General features: G+C 41.2%; 1 protein-coding gene across 2 annotated transcripts in view; it reads right to left on the minus strand.

Moving 5' to 3' along the window:
- spast (spastin) overlaps positions 1 to 16,496 on the minus strand; it is a 56,458-nt gene that overhangs the window by 13,641 nt on the left and 26,321 nt on the right. For both annotated transcript variants that reach the window (XM_080191905.1, XM_080191904.1), the window contains 3 exons: positions 10,101 to 10,240; positions 8,500 to 8,593; positions 5,364 to 5,438 (listed from right to left, as the gene is read on the minus strand). In XM_080191905.1, coding sequence (XP_080048031.1) covers positions 5,364 to 5,438; positions 8,500 to 8,593; positions 10,101 to 10,240 — 309 coding nt within the window. The remainder of the gene's footprint in view (positions 1 to 5,363; positions 5,439 to 8,499; positions 8,594 to 10,100; positions 10,241 to 16,496) is intronic.

The raw sequence follows: 16,496 nt of genomic DNA on the forward strand, positions 1-16,496 counted from the left end.
TGGCAAATGCCTGCAGATAGGTCATAAACCCAGTCACTACTGTGTGTTGCTAGCACAGTAATGACTAGACAAATATTCTTTTGGCTTCCAAGGTCTCCCAAGACCATGAGAGGTGCTGCTCATTAGCCTAATTTTTACAGTCATTCTATCACAATTAAACAGATCTGTACCTTTATACTTAGAGATATGAAATTATACCTCATGCACTGTAAACCATAATACACAGATGATGAATATATAATTACGATATTGCAGATTTAAAGGACAACTGTTCTAAAAGGTACATATCAAACTTCTAAATTGAGTTTAGAAGTTTTGTTTTCAAACTGTAAGTGTGGTTAGACTAGCACGTTTCTGTGTTCGTTCAAAACTTGTCAGACTCATCACCAGAGGCGGCAATGAAGAATCATTAAAACACAAAAGGCCGGAAATTTCCAGCTATTCTCATCAGCAGGATCTTCCAGTCCCGATGGCAAATCCTTGGGGTGCATTGCATGAAGCTACTGTGCCTTTAAGAAATGTATGCGTCATGTTTCTTTTGTACAGGATCTGTTGTAGCAGTTCTATGCACTCATTCTATGCACTTTTGTCTGCATCTGGCAGCACTCTGTTGTTACTGCAGCAATATAATTAATCTTAATTACGAGACAGTTTGTTTTAATCTGGACTAACGCAGGGTGGTTATTTTAACATTATCTCCTGGACTATTTCAGAGTTGGGTTCGATTAGGTCGACTGATGTATAACCAGGTGACTGTGTGGAGTTACGCTTACACAGAGATATCAAGTCAGTCTGCCATTGGGATCTTTAGAGAAAGGTCACTTTCTCCGTCTCTCTTTCTCTGTCTAGAGGCTGAAACTGGAATCTGTCAGGAAACAAGTTGCTTTCTCTGAGATTCTGCTGTTTGGGAGTAGATCTTTCTCTGGTATGAGAATCAGAAGACAGAAGTCTGTCTGAATCCCTGTCTAGGGGTGTTAAAAGGCTGGAAACCAACACCATGTGAGCATTTTTGTCTTTTCGGATCTAATTCTGAAAATGGATGTATGTCTATCGGTTGCGGGGGGGGGGGTGCATTGTTTTAAGTTGGAATTATAAAGATTGCTAGTTGTTAAATATCACATTGTCACGTTGAAATATTTGAATTTGTAAAAGTTAATCTAATTATTTTTGTTACATTCTGTGTTCTTAAATAAAGTTTTTTTTCAATAAAAGCTTCTGAGTGGGTCAACTGAAACATACCTGAAACGTAACACCTTATGCTCACTCCAACGTCAAAATCAGAAGGAAAAATTAGGGTCTAGGCTAACTTCATAACATACCTTGGAGATTCTAATTTGGTCCCTAACAATAGAACAGGAAACTCTGATGACAGCAGCAGGGATCAGAAAAACCTGCCTCCAGCCAATGGCAGGCTGACTCAGTCATTGTAAAACACACATGTCCACAATCTTCTAAAGAGTGAAAACCCTTCGGTTTCTAAGAGAACAGGAGATGGGAAGGAAACTTCAAAGGATCACAACATAATTAACTTTCTTGCTCTTTTGAAAGAGTGACTTCTTAAAATTTAACATAGCCATTTTTGCATTTTTCAATTATACAAGTTAAGCAGCAAGAGGGCATTTTGCGTGGCAATGTGCCGAAAACCCGAATGAGTCAGTTGCAGCTCATTGCTCCGAGCTGACCCAACTACACTGCATGAAACAGCTATGTTTCTCTCTGCCGCCTGGAGTTACAACCCAGCAAAGCATTTAGAAAATCCTCCCTGGTTTGCTAAGAGGAAACCAAGCCATCTTTTAAGTGTTGTTACCTACAGTTTCCACTGAGGAAAGGGGACTATGCTCTCCTAGAATCTGCTCTAACTATTGAATCCACCTACAGAGCAAAAAAAAAGACCTTTTGTCTTCACAAGTCATCCCTTCTGCTGAATCGAGCATTACCCCTCCAATTCAAAAAGAAATCAAGCAATCGACCCCTGCGATGATATCTCAGGGACCATTCTGACATCTCATTTTGAAGTAATTTGATGTATGAAGCAAGTTTTCTTTACACAGAGGATAATGGGTACCTGGAACTTGCTGCCGGGGGTGGGGGAGATAGCGGAAGCAGATACGATAGTGACTTTTAAGAAGCGAATACATGACAAATACATGAATAGGATGGGAAGAGGGGGATACAGTCACCAGAAGGATAGCAGCTTTTAATTGTCAGGCAGCATGGTCGGTGCAGGCTTGGAGAGCCAAAGGGCCTGTTCACATACTGTAACTTTCTTTGTTCTAATTTCTGCAATGGTTTTAAATGGAGCCACTCATCAATTAAACCACGCACACACACGTCTTTATGTGATTGATACCTAAACAGCATATTTTTAAGTTTAATTCCAGTCTGTGTTTAAGAAGTAATGAATAATTTTGCTCTTCCCACCAACTTGAGCAGGTGTCACAATCACCTAAAGTTTCTTTACCTTCTAAAGACTTCCAGACGTAGTGCGTGTTTGATTTTGCAGTGTGTCGTTTGTACGTACAGCAGCTGGTCACCACCAATCACGCTGTCAACAAGCTGGTTTGCCAATTCAGCAGCACCACGGAGGCACGGCTGACACTACACAATAACATTAGCCAACACATGGACCAGAATTCTACCGTCCCACCCGTCACGGGAATCGTGACAGGCAGGACACAGATCATGCAAAGGTCTGTTGACCTCGGGTAGGATTTTCCAGCATTGGGGTGAGCACAGCCAGAAACCCCACCCCATGGTGTCCCACATTTCCCAGATGTTAGAATTGCCATAGAACCAATAACTTTTAAATGATATGATGTGGAGATGCCAGTGTTGGGTTGAGGCGGGCACAGTAAGAAATCTTGCAACACAAGCTATTCACGAGCTTTCAGGGTGCTGCTCCTTCATCAGGCGGATGAAGAAGCTGACGGAGGAGCAGCACTCTCAAAGCTACCAATTCTAATAAGCCTCTTGGACTTTAACCGGATTGAGATTTTTAAGTGATAGCAACTGATTGGAAGTATCACAGAATAAGATTTCAAGTTAAAATTTTTAATGTGTAACAAACTAAAAGCAACATTGGGTAAATACTGTTTCAGTAGGCAAATTATACTCTTGAAAGTTAAATGGGGAAAAAAAAGTTTAATGACTGAAAATAACCACACCCCCTATATGGATATACTCTGTTCCTTAAGCAGACACTTCATATTCCAGTAAGCAGTTGAAAGCTATTCTCATCTCCAGATGGTTCATTTTCTTTCTCCCTTTTCCAGCCAGCTTCTGAATTGCCTTTCAAGTTGAGCATTACTTTTGGAGATTTTGTTCTTTAGCCAAAACTAGGTGAATCTTCCAGCCTCATTTTTCTTTGTTTGTCCTATTTGAATACTCATTAACTTGGTCTCTACAACCCAAGTAAGAGCTCCCATCTATATTCTATGTGGTTGCCTCCATCTCTCTTGCTTGCTCTCGCTCTCAAATTCTTGCATACTTGCCTGAGTTTCAGGAATATCTTAAAAATCTGCATGCTCATACTATAATGGCTTGCTTTGTACTCTTCCCACTTCAAAGCCTATCTCTATGGCAGCATGATTTACATGGGCATTGTATCCAGGTAGAAATGCAAATCCAATCTATCTTGGAATTAAACTATAATCATCAACAAAATCTGACTATCCTAATAGCTCCTTGAGAGACTTGGAGCTAAAGTCTATCCAATGTGGTAACATTCGTTATTTTCAGGTGCAAACATCTTCCCAGTTGGACAACGTGGGCCCCCTTTCACCACCAGGTCGCCCAAACTTGTTGGGTAGACACCTCCCACCCCCATTTCATTTCTCCACTGTACGCTAATTTAAAGAGACATACCCAAAATATACCAATCTTACAAACTTCATATTTGTAAGAGTCACCAAGGGGTTCACAATCTGCAGCTGCAGCTAGACCCATAAGGAATGTAAGCTATTTTGTGTTTTTGATTTCCATGGCTGTTGTTTTAAAGGAATACCGTACAGTGGTGGGGACACAGTGAGACTGTATTATCAAACAGCATTTCTAAGTGTAGGCGCATTTGGATCCACTCAAGATTATTGAATACAAGCCAGCAAATCTTTGTCTGCAAGATCTGCTGTTGTATATACAAGCTATAAAAAAACAAACACAAATTACACTCAAGCTGAAAGCTTACAAAAAGCAAGGAAGCCATGGATGACTATACCACCTGTTCAAGCTACTGAAAGCAAGGAAGAAGAATCTAATCATCAATCCTTGGACAAAGATTGGTATTAAACTTAAAACAGATTATCCCTTAGAACAACTCATTTTAACAACACCTTAAACGTAACACCTTTGCTGCACAGGGAAGAACCCCATAGTTATATAGCATCTGTGAGATCTTCTGTATGGTTTGCCCAGTTAAAAGGCTTCATTTTAAAGGTATTTCTTCCTAACGTAACTAATTGTGCTTTGCTTTAAGCTAGTTTGGCCACATCAGCTTGGAATTCTGGGTCCAGCCTAGTAATTTAGCTGCATTCTCTGCAAATACAATGTAAGATAAACAAGCTTGCTCATAAAGGTAAACAGAAGCTTTCAGGGCCACAGAAGCAAGTTGTTGGTGCAGCTGGAGACCACTTGTACCCAGTGTTTTAACAATGTAAGTATTCAGTTATATTGTAGACACAAATCAATGTTTAGCTGGTTCAATCCAGATTACTTTCCGAGTGGTTTAATCCAGCGCTGGCTTTTGATTGCTCTCTCTCTCTCTAGTAATCCTTATTTCACTTTCTGTAAAATGCTTATAAAAGATGCTTAAATAAAGGAGTATTTACTTCAGATCAGTCGTACTTAAGTGTACCTGAGGTATTAAACAGGCCCTACAGCACCCTTCACGTACTTTTTGAAGTGCAGTCACTGTTGTAATGGAGGACATGCAGCAGCCAATTTGTGCACAACAATGTCACACAAACAACAATGCGATAAACGATCAGATAGTTTGTCTTTGGGTGTTGCTTAAGGGATAAATATTGACTGGGAAGCAGAGATTTTTTCTAAAAATCACATCCTTTTTGAATTAGTGCCATATTACATCCACCCAAGGGAACCCTAGTTTAAAGGTCTTATCTTGGAGGGCACCTCTACTTTAGCTTCCTCAGTGTGGTGTTAGTGTGCCAGCTTAAATTATACATCAATTTGTGGAGAGGGCTTGAAACCACAATCTCCTGATTCAAAAGGGAAAAGTGCAGCCCACTTGAGACATGGCTGAAGTAACTTATGCATTTGGATAAGTTAAACTAAAACCAGGAAAAGGATAGTGTAGTAGCAAGGATGCATTAATGCTGTACATTGAAGTATATTTAAAACGTACATACCAGCATTGTCTTCCCATTCCCTGGTGGGCCAAATAGCAACAATCCTCGAGCAGGAGCTCTCAGTCCAGTGAACAACTTACAGAAATAAAAAGGCAGAGGGGGAAAAATGATTAGAACACAGACCATTGCTTAGATCAGAAATCTCTAAGAACAGGCATTGTGAATACAGGAACAGGAATGTGTTGTTGCAATTATATACAGCCTTGGTGAGGCCACACCTAGAATATTGTGTGCAGTTTTGGTCTCCTTTTCTGAGGAAGGATGGTTTTGCTCTAGAGTGTGTGCAGTGAAGGTTTATCAGGCTGATTCCAGGCATGGTGAGACTGATGTATAAGAAGAGATGGAGTAGGTTAGGATTGTTTTTGTTGGAAATCAGACAAATAAGGGGGGAAATCTTACAGAGACTTATAAAATTCTAACAGGACTAGACAGGGCCGATGCAGGGAGGATATTCCTGATGGTGGCGGGAGTCCAGAACCTGGGGTCACAGTCTGATGATTTGAACTAGACTATTTAAGACATAGATGAGACATTTCTTCACCCAAAGAGGAGTGAGCCTGTGCAATTCATTACCACAGGAAGTAGCTGATGCTAAAACATTGAATGTTTTCAAAACATGGCTGGATATAACACTTGGGGTGAACGGGATCAAAGGTTATCGGGAAAAAAACAGGATTAGGCTACTGAGTTGGATGATCAGCCATGGTCATGATGAATGGCAGAGCAGGCTCGAAGGGCCAAATGGCCTCCTCCTGCTACTAATGTCTATGTTCACTAATGGAAGAACTTGCATTCGAAAGAAAATATTTCACATGATACGAAAATGAGACCCTGCAGCCAATAAATTGTTTCTGAACTGCAGCAAAACGTATGCTTATTGTGCAAACCACTTCATTCCATTGCACAACCAGTACGATTTCTCAGTCTGGACAAGCTCTCAAGGTGAGGCCCTTCCCATATGCAGTCACTGGAATTGTCCCAGAACATAGTGAATGAGAGCACACAGCAGCCTAACACAGAGAAACTTCACCCCTACAGGAACTCCTAACCTGATTCAATATATAAACACACAGTAATCCCTAACCAGTCCAACAGAGAATTCAGGAGGAACGCCTTACCCAGCACTCAGAATGTGGAATGCACTGCCACAGTGGTTGTAGCAAAGAGCACAAGTTGCACGTAAAGGGAATTTGGAGAAGTACATGAGGGAGAAATGAACAGAAAGATGTGCTTTTAGAGTTGGATGAATAGGAATGGGAGGAGGAACATGTAGAGCATAAACATTTAATGGCCCGTTTTTGTGCTGTAAATTCGCTGTAACTATCTGTAAAACTGGAATTTTTTTTAAAAGTCTGAGAGGTTTGAGAATGCCTTCCTTATGGAAGTGGACAGTACTCACTTTCCCCCTTAATGGGAATGAGGGCTGTAAAACTCCATTAGAGATTTAAATTATTTGTATGGGTTGCAGAATCAAAGTTATTGTTGAAATAAAAATAGTTTTGTTCACAATTCTGCTCGAATCTTCTCAAAGCACGTTACCATCGAGACAATGGTTTAGGGTGGATTCTTAATTAGATCTTATTAATCTATGCGTGCTTGCAGAGAAGTTTAATGGGAATAAACAGAGGCAGCTGTAGCTTTTCTGAAGGCTACATCCATAAGAACATAAGAAATAGGAGCAAGAGTAGGCCATCTAGCCCCTCGAGCCTGCCCCACCATTCAATAAGATCATGGCTGATCTGTCGTGGCTCAGTTCCACCTTCCCGCCCTCTCCCCGTAACCCTTAATCCCCTTGCCTATTAAAAACCTATCAACCCGCATCTTAAATATATTTAGCGAGGCAGCCTCCACCACTTCAAAGGGCAGAGAATTCCAGAGATTCACCACCCTTTGAGTGAAGAAGTTCCTCCTCAACTCCGTTCTAAACCGCCCCCCCCTTTATCTTGAGGCTGTGCCCTCTAGTCCTACTGTCCTTTCTGAGCGGGAAGAGCCTCTCCACCTTTATCCTATCCATCCCATTCATCATCATATGTCTCAATGAGATCTCCCCTCATTCTTCTAAACTCTAACGAGTACAAGCCTAGTTTATTCAGTCTCTCCTCATAGTTCAACCCACTGGATTGTGTGCACTAACAGGAGATGAGAGCGAGTAAGATCTTAAAATTAAGCAGAAAAAATATGACCATCATTCACCAGATGAACTGCAGGTGAGGCCATCTCAATTTGGATTTCGTGAGGAGAAAAGCAACTGGAAGATTGGCATCATCTTTCAGATAGTGGAATAAATCTAAGTGGCCCCTCAATACCATTGGGGTATAAAGCAAATCAGCAGAGTTAGTTTGGAAGCTATGGGAAGGTTTTTATATCTGTCTGCATCCTTAACGAGGAGCTGAGTCATCCATAGTCACAAGATTGCAAAGGAAAAAGTGGAGGCTCACTTAGCCAAAGCGCAAATGTAAGGACACCGATTCAGCCTTACCTCGGAGGAATAGATGAAATATCAATAACTAAAGTGAATTCTGGAAGACTGTGGCATACCTTTTTGGGTTGGTCCCAGAACAATGAATGAATCTTCAGGATTTCTTAAAGTAAGGGAACTCTTGTATAAGAATTAGAACTGAATTTGTAGCACAAGTCTTTATATGCTTTAGGGTTGTTTTAATAGTAATTACATTTATTTAATTTTTGATGTAAAGTTGTTGTTTACATCTGGTGATGTAGTTCTGGTGATGTAGTCTCATCTGTTAATTATCATTACACTAAAATCTCCTCACGACTAATGGCCTGTAAGAGTCAGTCACAGAGATGATTTTGTATAGATTCAGCTTAGTTTTGGGTGGGAATGAGAATGAAATGACACTCATCATTCTATCTCAAGACATTGGGACTTGTGTGGGAAGTAAAACAAAAAAGGCCACAGGAGCGGTTAGCAATTCTAGGATTGGGCTAATAGGAAGGGAGTATCATTTCCTTCTCCAAATCATTTACTTCCTCCGAATCTTTCCTAACAGATAGCTCAAGTCGGAAAGTTCAAGATGGTTGATGTTGAAGCAAAATTTCAACAAAATACAAATCCAAAACAAGGCAAAAAGCAACAAGCACTGCAAAGATTCTCGGATTGATGAACTTTGCTTACCTCGGGCCTGAGAGACGGAAGAATGACTATCTCCTGCAGTGCCTGCTTTGCCAGCTCCTGCCCAGCAATATCTTCAAAACGGACAGATGGCGCACTGTTTAAAAAGAGACATTTATACTTTCCTCCAATTCATCTAGAATCAGCTGGGGCCTTACTGACATCTTTGCAATTATTTGTTGCAGTCAGGTTTGCACCTACGTCTCTGGAATAACAGGCCCAATCATCTCCCTTCAGCCACCCCGAGTCCCAAAACATCCACAGAAATATTAGCATCCACATTCTCAGGGAACAAATTATTGAATTGTGTAAACAAAGCACATGTTGCAAGATTTTGTAGCAAAATAAATCCTCTATTTGTCACACTGCTTTACAATACAGTACATGCACCCTGCTAATCACACTCTATACTCACAGCAGCAACCATTGATATAAACAGGCTATTAAAATACAAACTAAAACCTGCAGGGTTCTCAATGATCAAAGGGGTCAATGCACAAGAGGACACAACCCAGCTATGCAAACAAGCAAAATCCCATGATCAACGACAGATTCAAAAATCAACTACCAATGGGGTCCATTCAGCAGGTTTCTGTTCTCCCAGGCTAGTAGGGAAGGTTGGGGGAAAACATGAAATTGATCACAAATGTTATGATTGCTCTAAGAAAGCATGAGTGCACAGACGCATGGGCAAAGACAGGAAGGTGATGTTTCCTTGATAAAAAGGTTGCGATTTGATCAGGTAAATTCATCCACAAAGTTCACAGAGCACCTGCAGGTACACCTTGAGGGGAAAAAAAAATCTCAAACTCAGGTTTGTATCTGATTCGCAGCCCAGTTATAGTGGAACGCAACATGGAGATAATTTTGTAGAACTTGTAAAAAAGTATTTTTTAAACAGGTTTATCAAATGGTATTTTCAAATCACTGGGAAGTCAAACTGGAGCAAACATTGTGAACAGATTATTTTGAGAAGAAATGCTTTTGAAGGATAGATAAGGGAGGTGTAATAATGTTACTGGACTAGTAACTCAGAGCATGAATTCAATTCCCACCAATCTGAGACTAGGCAATAAATATCAGTCTTGCCTACAACAGCTTCATCCTGGGACTACATTATATTCAGAAGTATAAAATACCTGGCATTGCCAACACAAGAGAAAAGCTCTTCCTCTTTTCTGAAGAGTGCTACAGCAGCTTTATAACTACTTCTGAGGCTAAGCAGGGCCTCAGTTTAACAGCTCATCAAAAGATGGCATATCTGCCAGCGCAGCATTCCTTCAGCACTGCATTTAAGTGCCAGTCTAGCTGATATGACCAAGTCTCTGGAGTGATGTACTGTAAAAAAAAACAGACATGGCCAAAGTTGGACCTTTCATTGGATGTCAGAGTAAAATCCCTACAGAGTAAAAGGAGGCTATTTGACACATCAAGTCAGCACCAACTCTCCAAAACAGCATCTTACACAGGTCTCTTCCTCCTCCCCACCCCCCTCCACCTTTACTAGCAGTAGCAAGGTTTCTCCGATGCAAATGCAGTTTTTTGTGCCTTCATGTACAATGAAGCTCAAATTGTCATCATATGGCACACAGTTAGTTAGTTACCTGTCCACCACTTCGTTCAGGATGAGGTTTGCCAGCTTACTGTCGACATTTCGAAAATTTTTCAAATCCTTCTTCTTCCGAGGGGTTGCAACAGGAGTGGTGGGTTTGTTTGGTCTGGCGGTGTTTTTTGTACCCGTAGCCTGTAAAAAGGCAAATCTTTCAGCACATCAATCTTCAAAGAAAAAGCACGTGAAACTCTCAAAAAGCTGAAAGAATTAGGCTTCTAATTGCACCCTCCCAAATCCCATTTCTGTAGCCTCCTTCAATGCTTTATATAATCTTCCCTCTCTCTAACCTCTTGTACCCTTACAACAACCCTAACATCATTCAGTACAGCCAACACAGTTTTGTGGGAGAGAGAGAAATAGCATTTCACAAATGAATTAGCACTCAGGATGTACAAGCAAGGGGGATAAAGGGGAACCAGTAGATGTAGTACATTTGGGTTTCCAAAGGTCATTCAACTAGGTGCTGTAAAAAAGGTTGCTACATAGGACAACAGCTTATGATGTTGGGGGTGATATATTAGACTGGATAAATGATTGGCTAACTGGGTCAATTTTCAGGTTGGCAAATTCTAACTTGCCACAGGAATCAGTGCTGGGACTATTTGTGATCTATTAATGGATAGAATGAAGAGACAGACTGTATTGTAACTCAATTTGCCAATGATACAAAGATAGTTGGAAAAACAAATTTTAAGGAGTACGTAAATGGATATAGATAGGTTAAGCAAGTGAGTAGAAGATTAGCAGATGGAATATAACGTGGGAAAAGGTGAGGCTGTCCACTCTGGCTGGAAGAATCGAAACGCAGATTATTTAAAATGGAGGGGCTGCAAACCCTGCAGTACAGAGTGTCCTTGTGCATAAATCACAAAAAGCTAACATATAGATACGGCAAGTAATTAGAAAGGCAAATAGAACATTGTTCTTTATTGTACAGGGGTGAGGTACATGCGTAGGGAAATCTTGCTACTACCATATAGCACTTTGGTGAGACCACACGTAGAGTACTGTGTACAGTTTTGGTTTCCTTACTGAAAGGAGGATATATTTTCATTGGAAGCACACCACAGAAGGTTCAATAGGCTGATTCCTGGGATGAAGGGGTTACCTTAAAAGGAAAGACTGAACAGGTTAATTTGAGGTTAAGAGTATGAGAAGTGAAACATATATAGGACAGGTGAAACATCTATTAAAACATAAAATTCCGAATGGGTTTGACAGGGTAGATGCTAAGAGAATATTTCCTCTCATAGGGGAATTTGATCTGGGGCACAGAGTTTAAAAATAAGATCTCTCTCATTTAAGATGGAGACAAGAAAAAAGAAAATTACAGCACAGGGACAAACCCTTTGGCCCTCCAAGCCTGCACCGACCATGCTGCCCCACGTGAACTAAAACCTTCTACCCTTCCAGGAACCATATCCCCCTTTTCCCATCCTATTCATGTATTTGTCCAGACACCCTTTAAAAGTCACTATAATACCCGCTTTCACCAGTTCCCCAGCAGCAAGTTCCAAGCACCCACCACCTTCTGTGTAAAAGAACTTGCCTCATAAATCTCCTTTAAACCTTAGCCCTCGCACCTTAAACCTAAGCTCCCTACTAATTGACTCTTCCAAGGAGGGATTTCTTCTGAGTCATTAACCATTGGAACTTTTTCAGATTGTGATAGAGGCTGGGTCATGGAATATATTCCAAGGCCGGGTTACACAGATTTTTATTAAAAAGGCAGAAAAGTAGAGTTAAGATCTTGGCTGATCTGATTATCACCTTATCAAATAGAGCAGATTCAATGGGCTGAATGGTCCATGCCTGCTCTTATTTCTCATGATCTTACGAATCCTCTTTCTCTCTAACCTTACAGCCCCCTCCATCATAGCATTCATCCAAATCCGGGCTTCATGTATTGCTGCATTCCTTCATCCATCATTAGTGGCTGTGCCTTTGGCTATTTATGTCCTGAAGTCAGGATTCTTTCCCCAAATCCCTCAATCCTTCTCTCTCTGCCCCTCCCTTAAAAACCTCCCTCTTTGACCAAACTTTGATCACCTGCCCTCACGCCTCATGCAGCTCGATTTCAAATTTTGTCTGATAACACACTTGTGAAACACCTTGGGGCATTTTATTATGTTAAAAACTTCCCAAGGCATTACACAGGACTGTTATCAGCCCAATTATAACACAATGAATGTTATTCTATTGACGCTTAAAAAAAAGCAGATTTTTCAGTTAATCTTGGGAAGTATAAAATTAGAAAAGAAGGTTTAGCACAGGATGTAACAGCACCTTCTTGCCCGGACCAAAATCCCTCCTCGCATGCCAATCTAACACAGTCTATTACTTCCTTCTCAAATCCAGGTATATATTACAGTAACTGGCCAGAACCTTTCCGAATTCTGCAATCAACTTAGCATTAATTACCATTCATGGTGAAGCATTCGTCATTTCGATAAAACCAAATTTTTCATTTCTCTTAAAAAATCTAATATTTAAACTTGAAATCATTGCCCCTTCGATTTATTCATCAAGTGTAAGCCACCGACATCAACCTAGTCTATTTCCTATAACATTTTGAGCACCTGTATAAAATAAGCTCAGTATTAAACATGTTGACAAAAACTGTCAGCGGTAGCCCAGTTAGTGGCACATTTGGCTGTGGGTCATAAAGTTACGGACTTCGGTCCCAGCCCTTTTCTAGGGGTGGCAGTGATTAGCACTGCTGCCTCACAGTGCCAAGGACCTGGGTTCGATTCCCAGCTTGGGTCACTGTCTGTGTGGAGTTTGCATGTTCTCCCCGTGTCTGTGTGGGTTTCCTCCAGGTGTTCCGGTTTCCTCCCACAGTCCAAAGATGTGCAGGTTAGGTCAATTGGCCGTGCTAAATTGTCCCTTAGCGTCCTAGAATGCATCAGTTAGAGAGACTAGTGGGGTTAATACGTGGGACTACCAAGATAGCACCTGGGTGCGATTGTCGTCAGTGCAGCCTTGACGGAAGGAATAGCTTCCTTCTGCTCTGTAGGGATTCTACAATTCCAGAATCTTCAGCAAGTAATTCAGGCTGAAACCTAGTGTATGCTGCACTCGAGTTACATCTTTGCGATAGGCTGCCTTCAAGAACACTTATAACCTTCAAATTATCTTGCAGCCTGTGCACCTCCTTGCTGCTGAGAAGGTACTCCAGTATGTTTTAGTGAAGTCTGTTCTAGATCAATAAACCTTCCATTACACAGATCCTTCCTTCCATTCTCAGTCAATCTGATTTTCTAACCAAGCCTATCAAAATAAAAAAAAATTTCATCCTGTACTCAAATTAGTTGTCCTGTTTGCCTACATGATACCATTTCCAAATAGAGTATTGCAAGAGGAGCATTGATGTTTTGAGGCAGAGTGAAGTGTGAAAAGGAAATCTTTCTGCAAGTCAAGCCAGGATCCAAGGGTTTGCAGAGGTTTGAATGAAAAAGTTTTAAATGTTTATTTATACTAGTCACAAGTAGGCTTACACTAACACCACAGTTGCTGCGAAAATCCCCTAGTCGCCACACTCCGGTGCCTGTTTGGGTACACTGAGGGAGAATTTAGCATGGCCAATGCACCTAACCAGCACGTCTTTCAGGCTGTGGGAGGAAACCAGAGGACCCGGACGAAGTACACAGATACGGGGAGAACATGCAAACTCCACACAGGCAATGACCCAAGCTGGGAATCAAACCCATGTCCCTGGCGCTGTGAGGCAGCAGTGTTAACCACTGTATGACTGTGTAATGGTAAGTGCAAGAAAGTAACCCAGACAGCAACTGTTAGCCATGCAGGAGGGCACAATGAATCTATTTTCTTTTAGTTGGCTTTGACTTCTTGCAAAGGATTAGGGTGAACTAAACTCAGGAAGGACAAATGCTAGAGCAAGGAACCTGTAGCAGATATGCCAGGAAGGAAAGGAAATTGTACCTACTCATATCATCGGAAGTTTTCAATATTTCAAAGTAAAAAAATTGAAGCTTGGACCATTAAAGGGGAAGTAATGTTCGTGCCACGCAAGTGAATCTTCAAGAGAGCGTCTAACCATTTTCCACTGGCATTCAATAGCATTACCACCATTGAATCCTGACAATCAACATACCATTGAGCAGAAAGTGAACTTGCCATATAAAAACAGGTCAGAGACTAGGAATTCTGCATCAACCAACTCATCTCCTGACTTCCCAAAGCCTGTCCAGCATCTACAAGGTCATAAGTCAGGAGTGTGAAGAAATACGCTCCACTTGATAGAATGAGTGCAGCTGCAAGGAAAAGTACCCCATCGGATTGGCACTCCATGCATAATCTAAAAAGGTTCGCTCCCTCCACCAACAATGCACAGTGGCAGCAGTGTGTACCATCTAATAGATGCACTGCAGCAACTCATTGCAGCTTCGACAGCAACTTTCAAACCCATAACCCCTACCACCTAAAAAGACGAGGGTAGAAGATTCATAGAATATCAACACTCACAGGTTCCCCTCCAAGCCAAACACTGACTCAGAACAACGTTGCCGTTTCTTCAATGTTACTGGGTAAAAATCTTGGAATTTCCTCCCTAATAGCACTGTGGGTGTACCTACACCATATGAACTGCAGCAATTCAGAAAGATGACTTGCCACCATCTTCTCCAGGGCAATTAGGGATTGACATTAAAGGCTTGCCTAGCCAGCAATACCCACATCCTTTCAATGAATGGAATAAAGAGACCCTTTCTAACAAGAGGGTTAGAAACAGGAGAAAACAGTGGCTGCAATTCAAAAGAGAAGCATTTAGATGTCCTGAGGTTGTGGTGACACCATAGAAATGCAAGTCTGGGTTTTCTCTTCTAACTCAATCTGTGATAGGTGCAAAATCCATAATTTAAAATTAAGAATTCTGCAGAAAGTAACCCTTAATTCAGAATTCCTGCTGAGCAGCTTGAGAAGGCACTGGAAAAGAAAAAGAGCAACCAGGGGAAGTTAACTTCATTCCTTTAAAGTACAGAGGCAGCATGGTGGCTTAGTGGTTAGCATTACTGCCTCAGTGCCAGGGACCTGGGTTCAATTCCCACCCTGGATCTTAGTGACTGTGTGAGTTTCCTCCGGGTGCTCTGGTTCCCTCCCACAGTCTAAAAGACGTGCTGGTTAGGTGAATTGGCCATGGTAAATTCTCCTTCAGTATACCTGAACAGGTGCCGGAGTGTACCGACTAGGGGATTTTCATGGGAACTTCATTGCAGTGTTAACGTAAGCCTGCTTGTGACACTATTAAATTAAATTAACTTTAAAGTATAAGTTATTCCACGTTAGTACCTGCAGAATTATATGCTTACTGATTAGCTCTTCTGTAGGTCACAACATAAGACTACCAGAAATTCCCCAAAGATTTGCAGCACTAAGATTGCAATTTCCAATGATAGGTGTCTTAAAGCAATCCCAGCCTGTATTCCAATCATAGTTGATAGGACAAGGTGCCTGTGGTTTGCTTTCACAGTTCATGAGGGCATCTGAAGCCTGACTTACAAAATTAGCTGTATCCATCTATTATGTTTAAAATGGAGCAGATCAAATATATAAATGCATTTCAGGCCAGCAAGGACAAGACTGAAATTAGCACAAAGCTTGACCAGCTGGATATATACTTTAGAAAGAAAGAAGTAGGGATAGAAGGAAAGAACAGAGTGACAATATTCGAAAGCTCTCTCAAAGAGCCAACACAAATAGGATGGGTTGAATAGCACTTTCTGTGCTCTAAAACTCTGAGCTCACATAATTAAACTGAACCGGTCACCTAGTTAAATTCACAGTTCAGCCAAATGAACGATGCCTTTAAGACCTAACAGCAGTCAAATATCAAAGCAGGTGACTGATTCAAAGTAAAGAATCATGAAGCTGAAGAGAAATTTACATCTGCGATGAAAGGAGCTCAAAAAAAAAGTCAAAATTTGGAAGTGTGGCCAAACAAGTGAACTTTAAAAAATTTAAAGTCAACTTTAAGGCTCAAGGCTGACAAAGCATTAACACTGCAGTGAATCTGATTTACATCCAACCCATCACTCAACGTAAATAAATCAAAATAGGCCATGGCTCATTGCTCAGCAGCCTGAGGATCTCAGAGCGTATCCTTGTACACTATCAGAGATGAATAAACTGAGCATCCAAGCAGACGCCACACTGGCACTGCAAATTTATTGGTAAGAAATAAATAAAACAATTAAAATCAATTAAACATAACAGAGGAATAAACAAAACACTGCATTGTCCACTCCTCTGGCTGTCTCTTCCAAGTGTTCCTTCCTGCTATCTGCTCCCACAAACTCTCTCTTTCTCCCAGTTTATAGCCTGTCTCCTTCTGGACATGCCATGCACCCACTCACTGTTCCAGAGACAGCAG

The sequence above is a fragment of the Carcharhinus amblyrhynchos genome, chromosome 7 (genome assembly GCF_965287045.1).
Source record: "Carcharhinus amblyrhynchos chromosome 7, sCarAmb.v2.hapA, whole genome shotgun sequence".
Classification (NCBI taxonomy): Eukaryota; Metazoa; Chordata; class Chondrichthyes; order Carcharhiniformes; family Carcharhinidae; genus Carcharhinus; species Carcharhinus amblyrhynchos.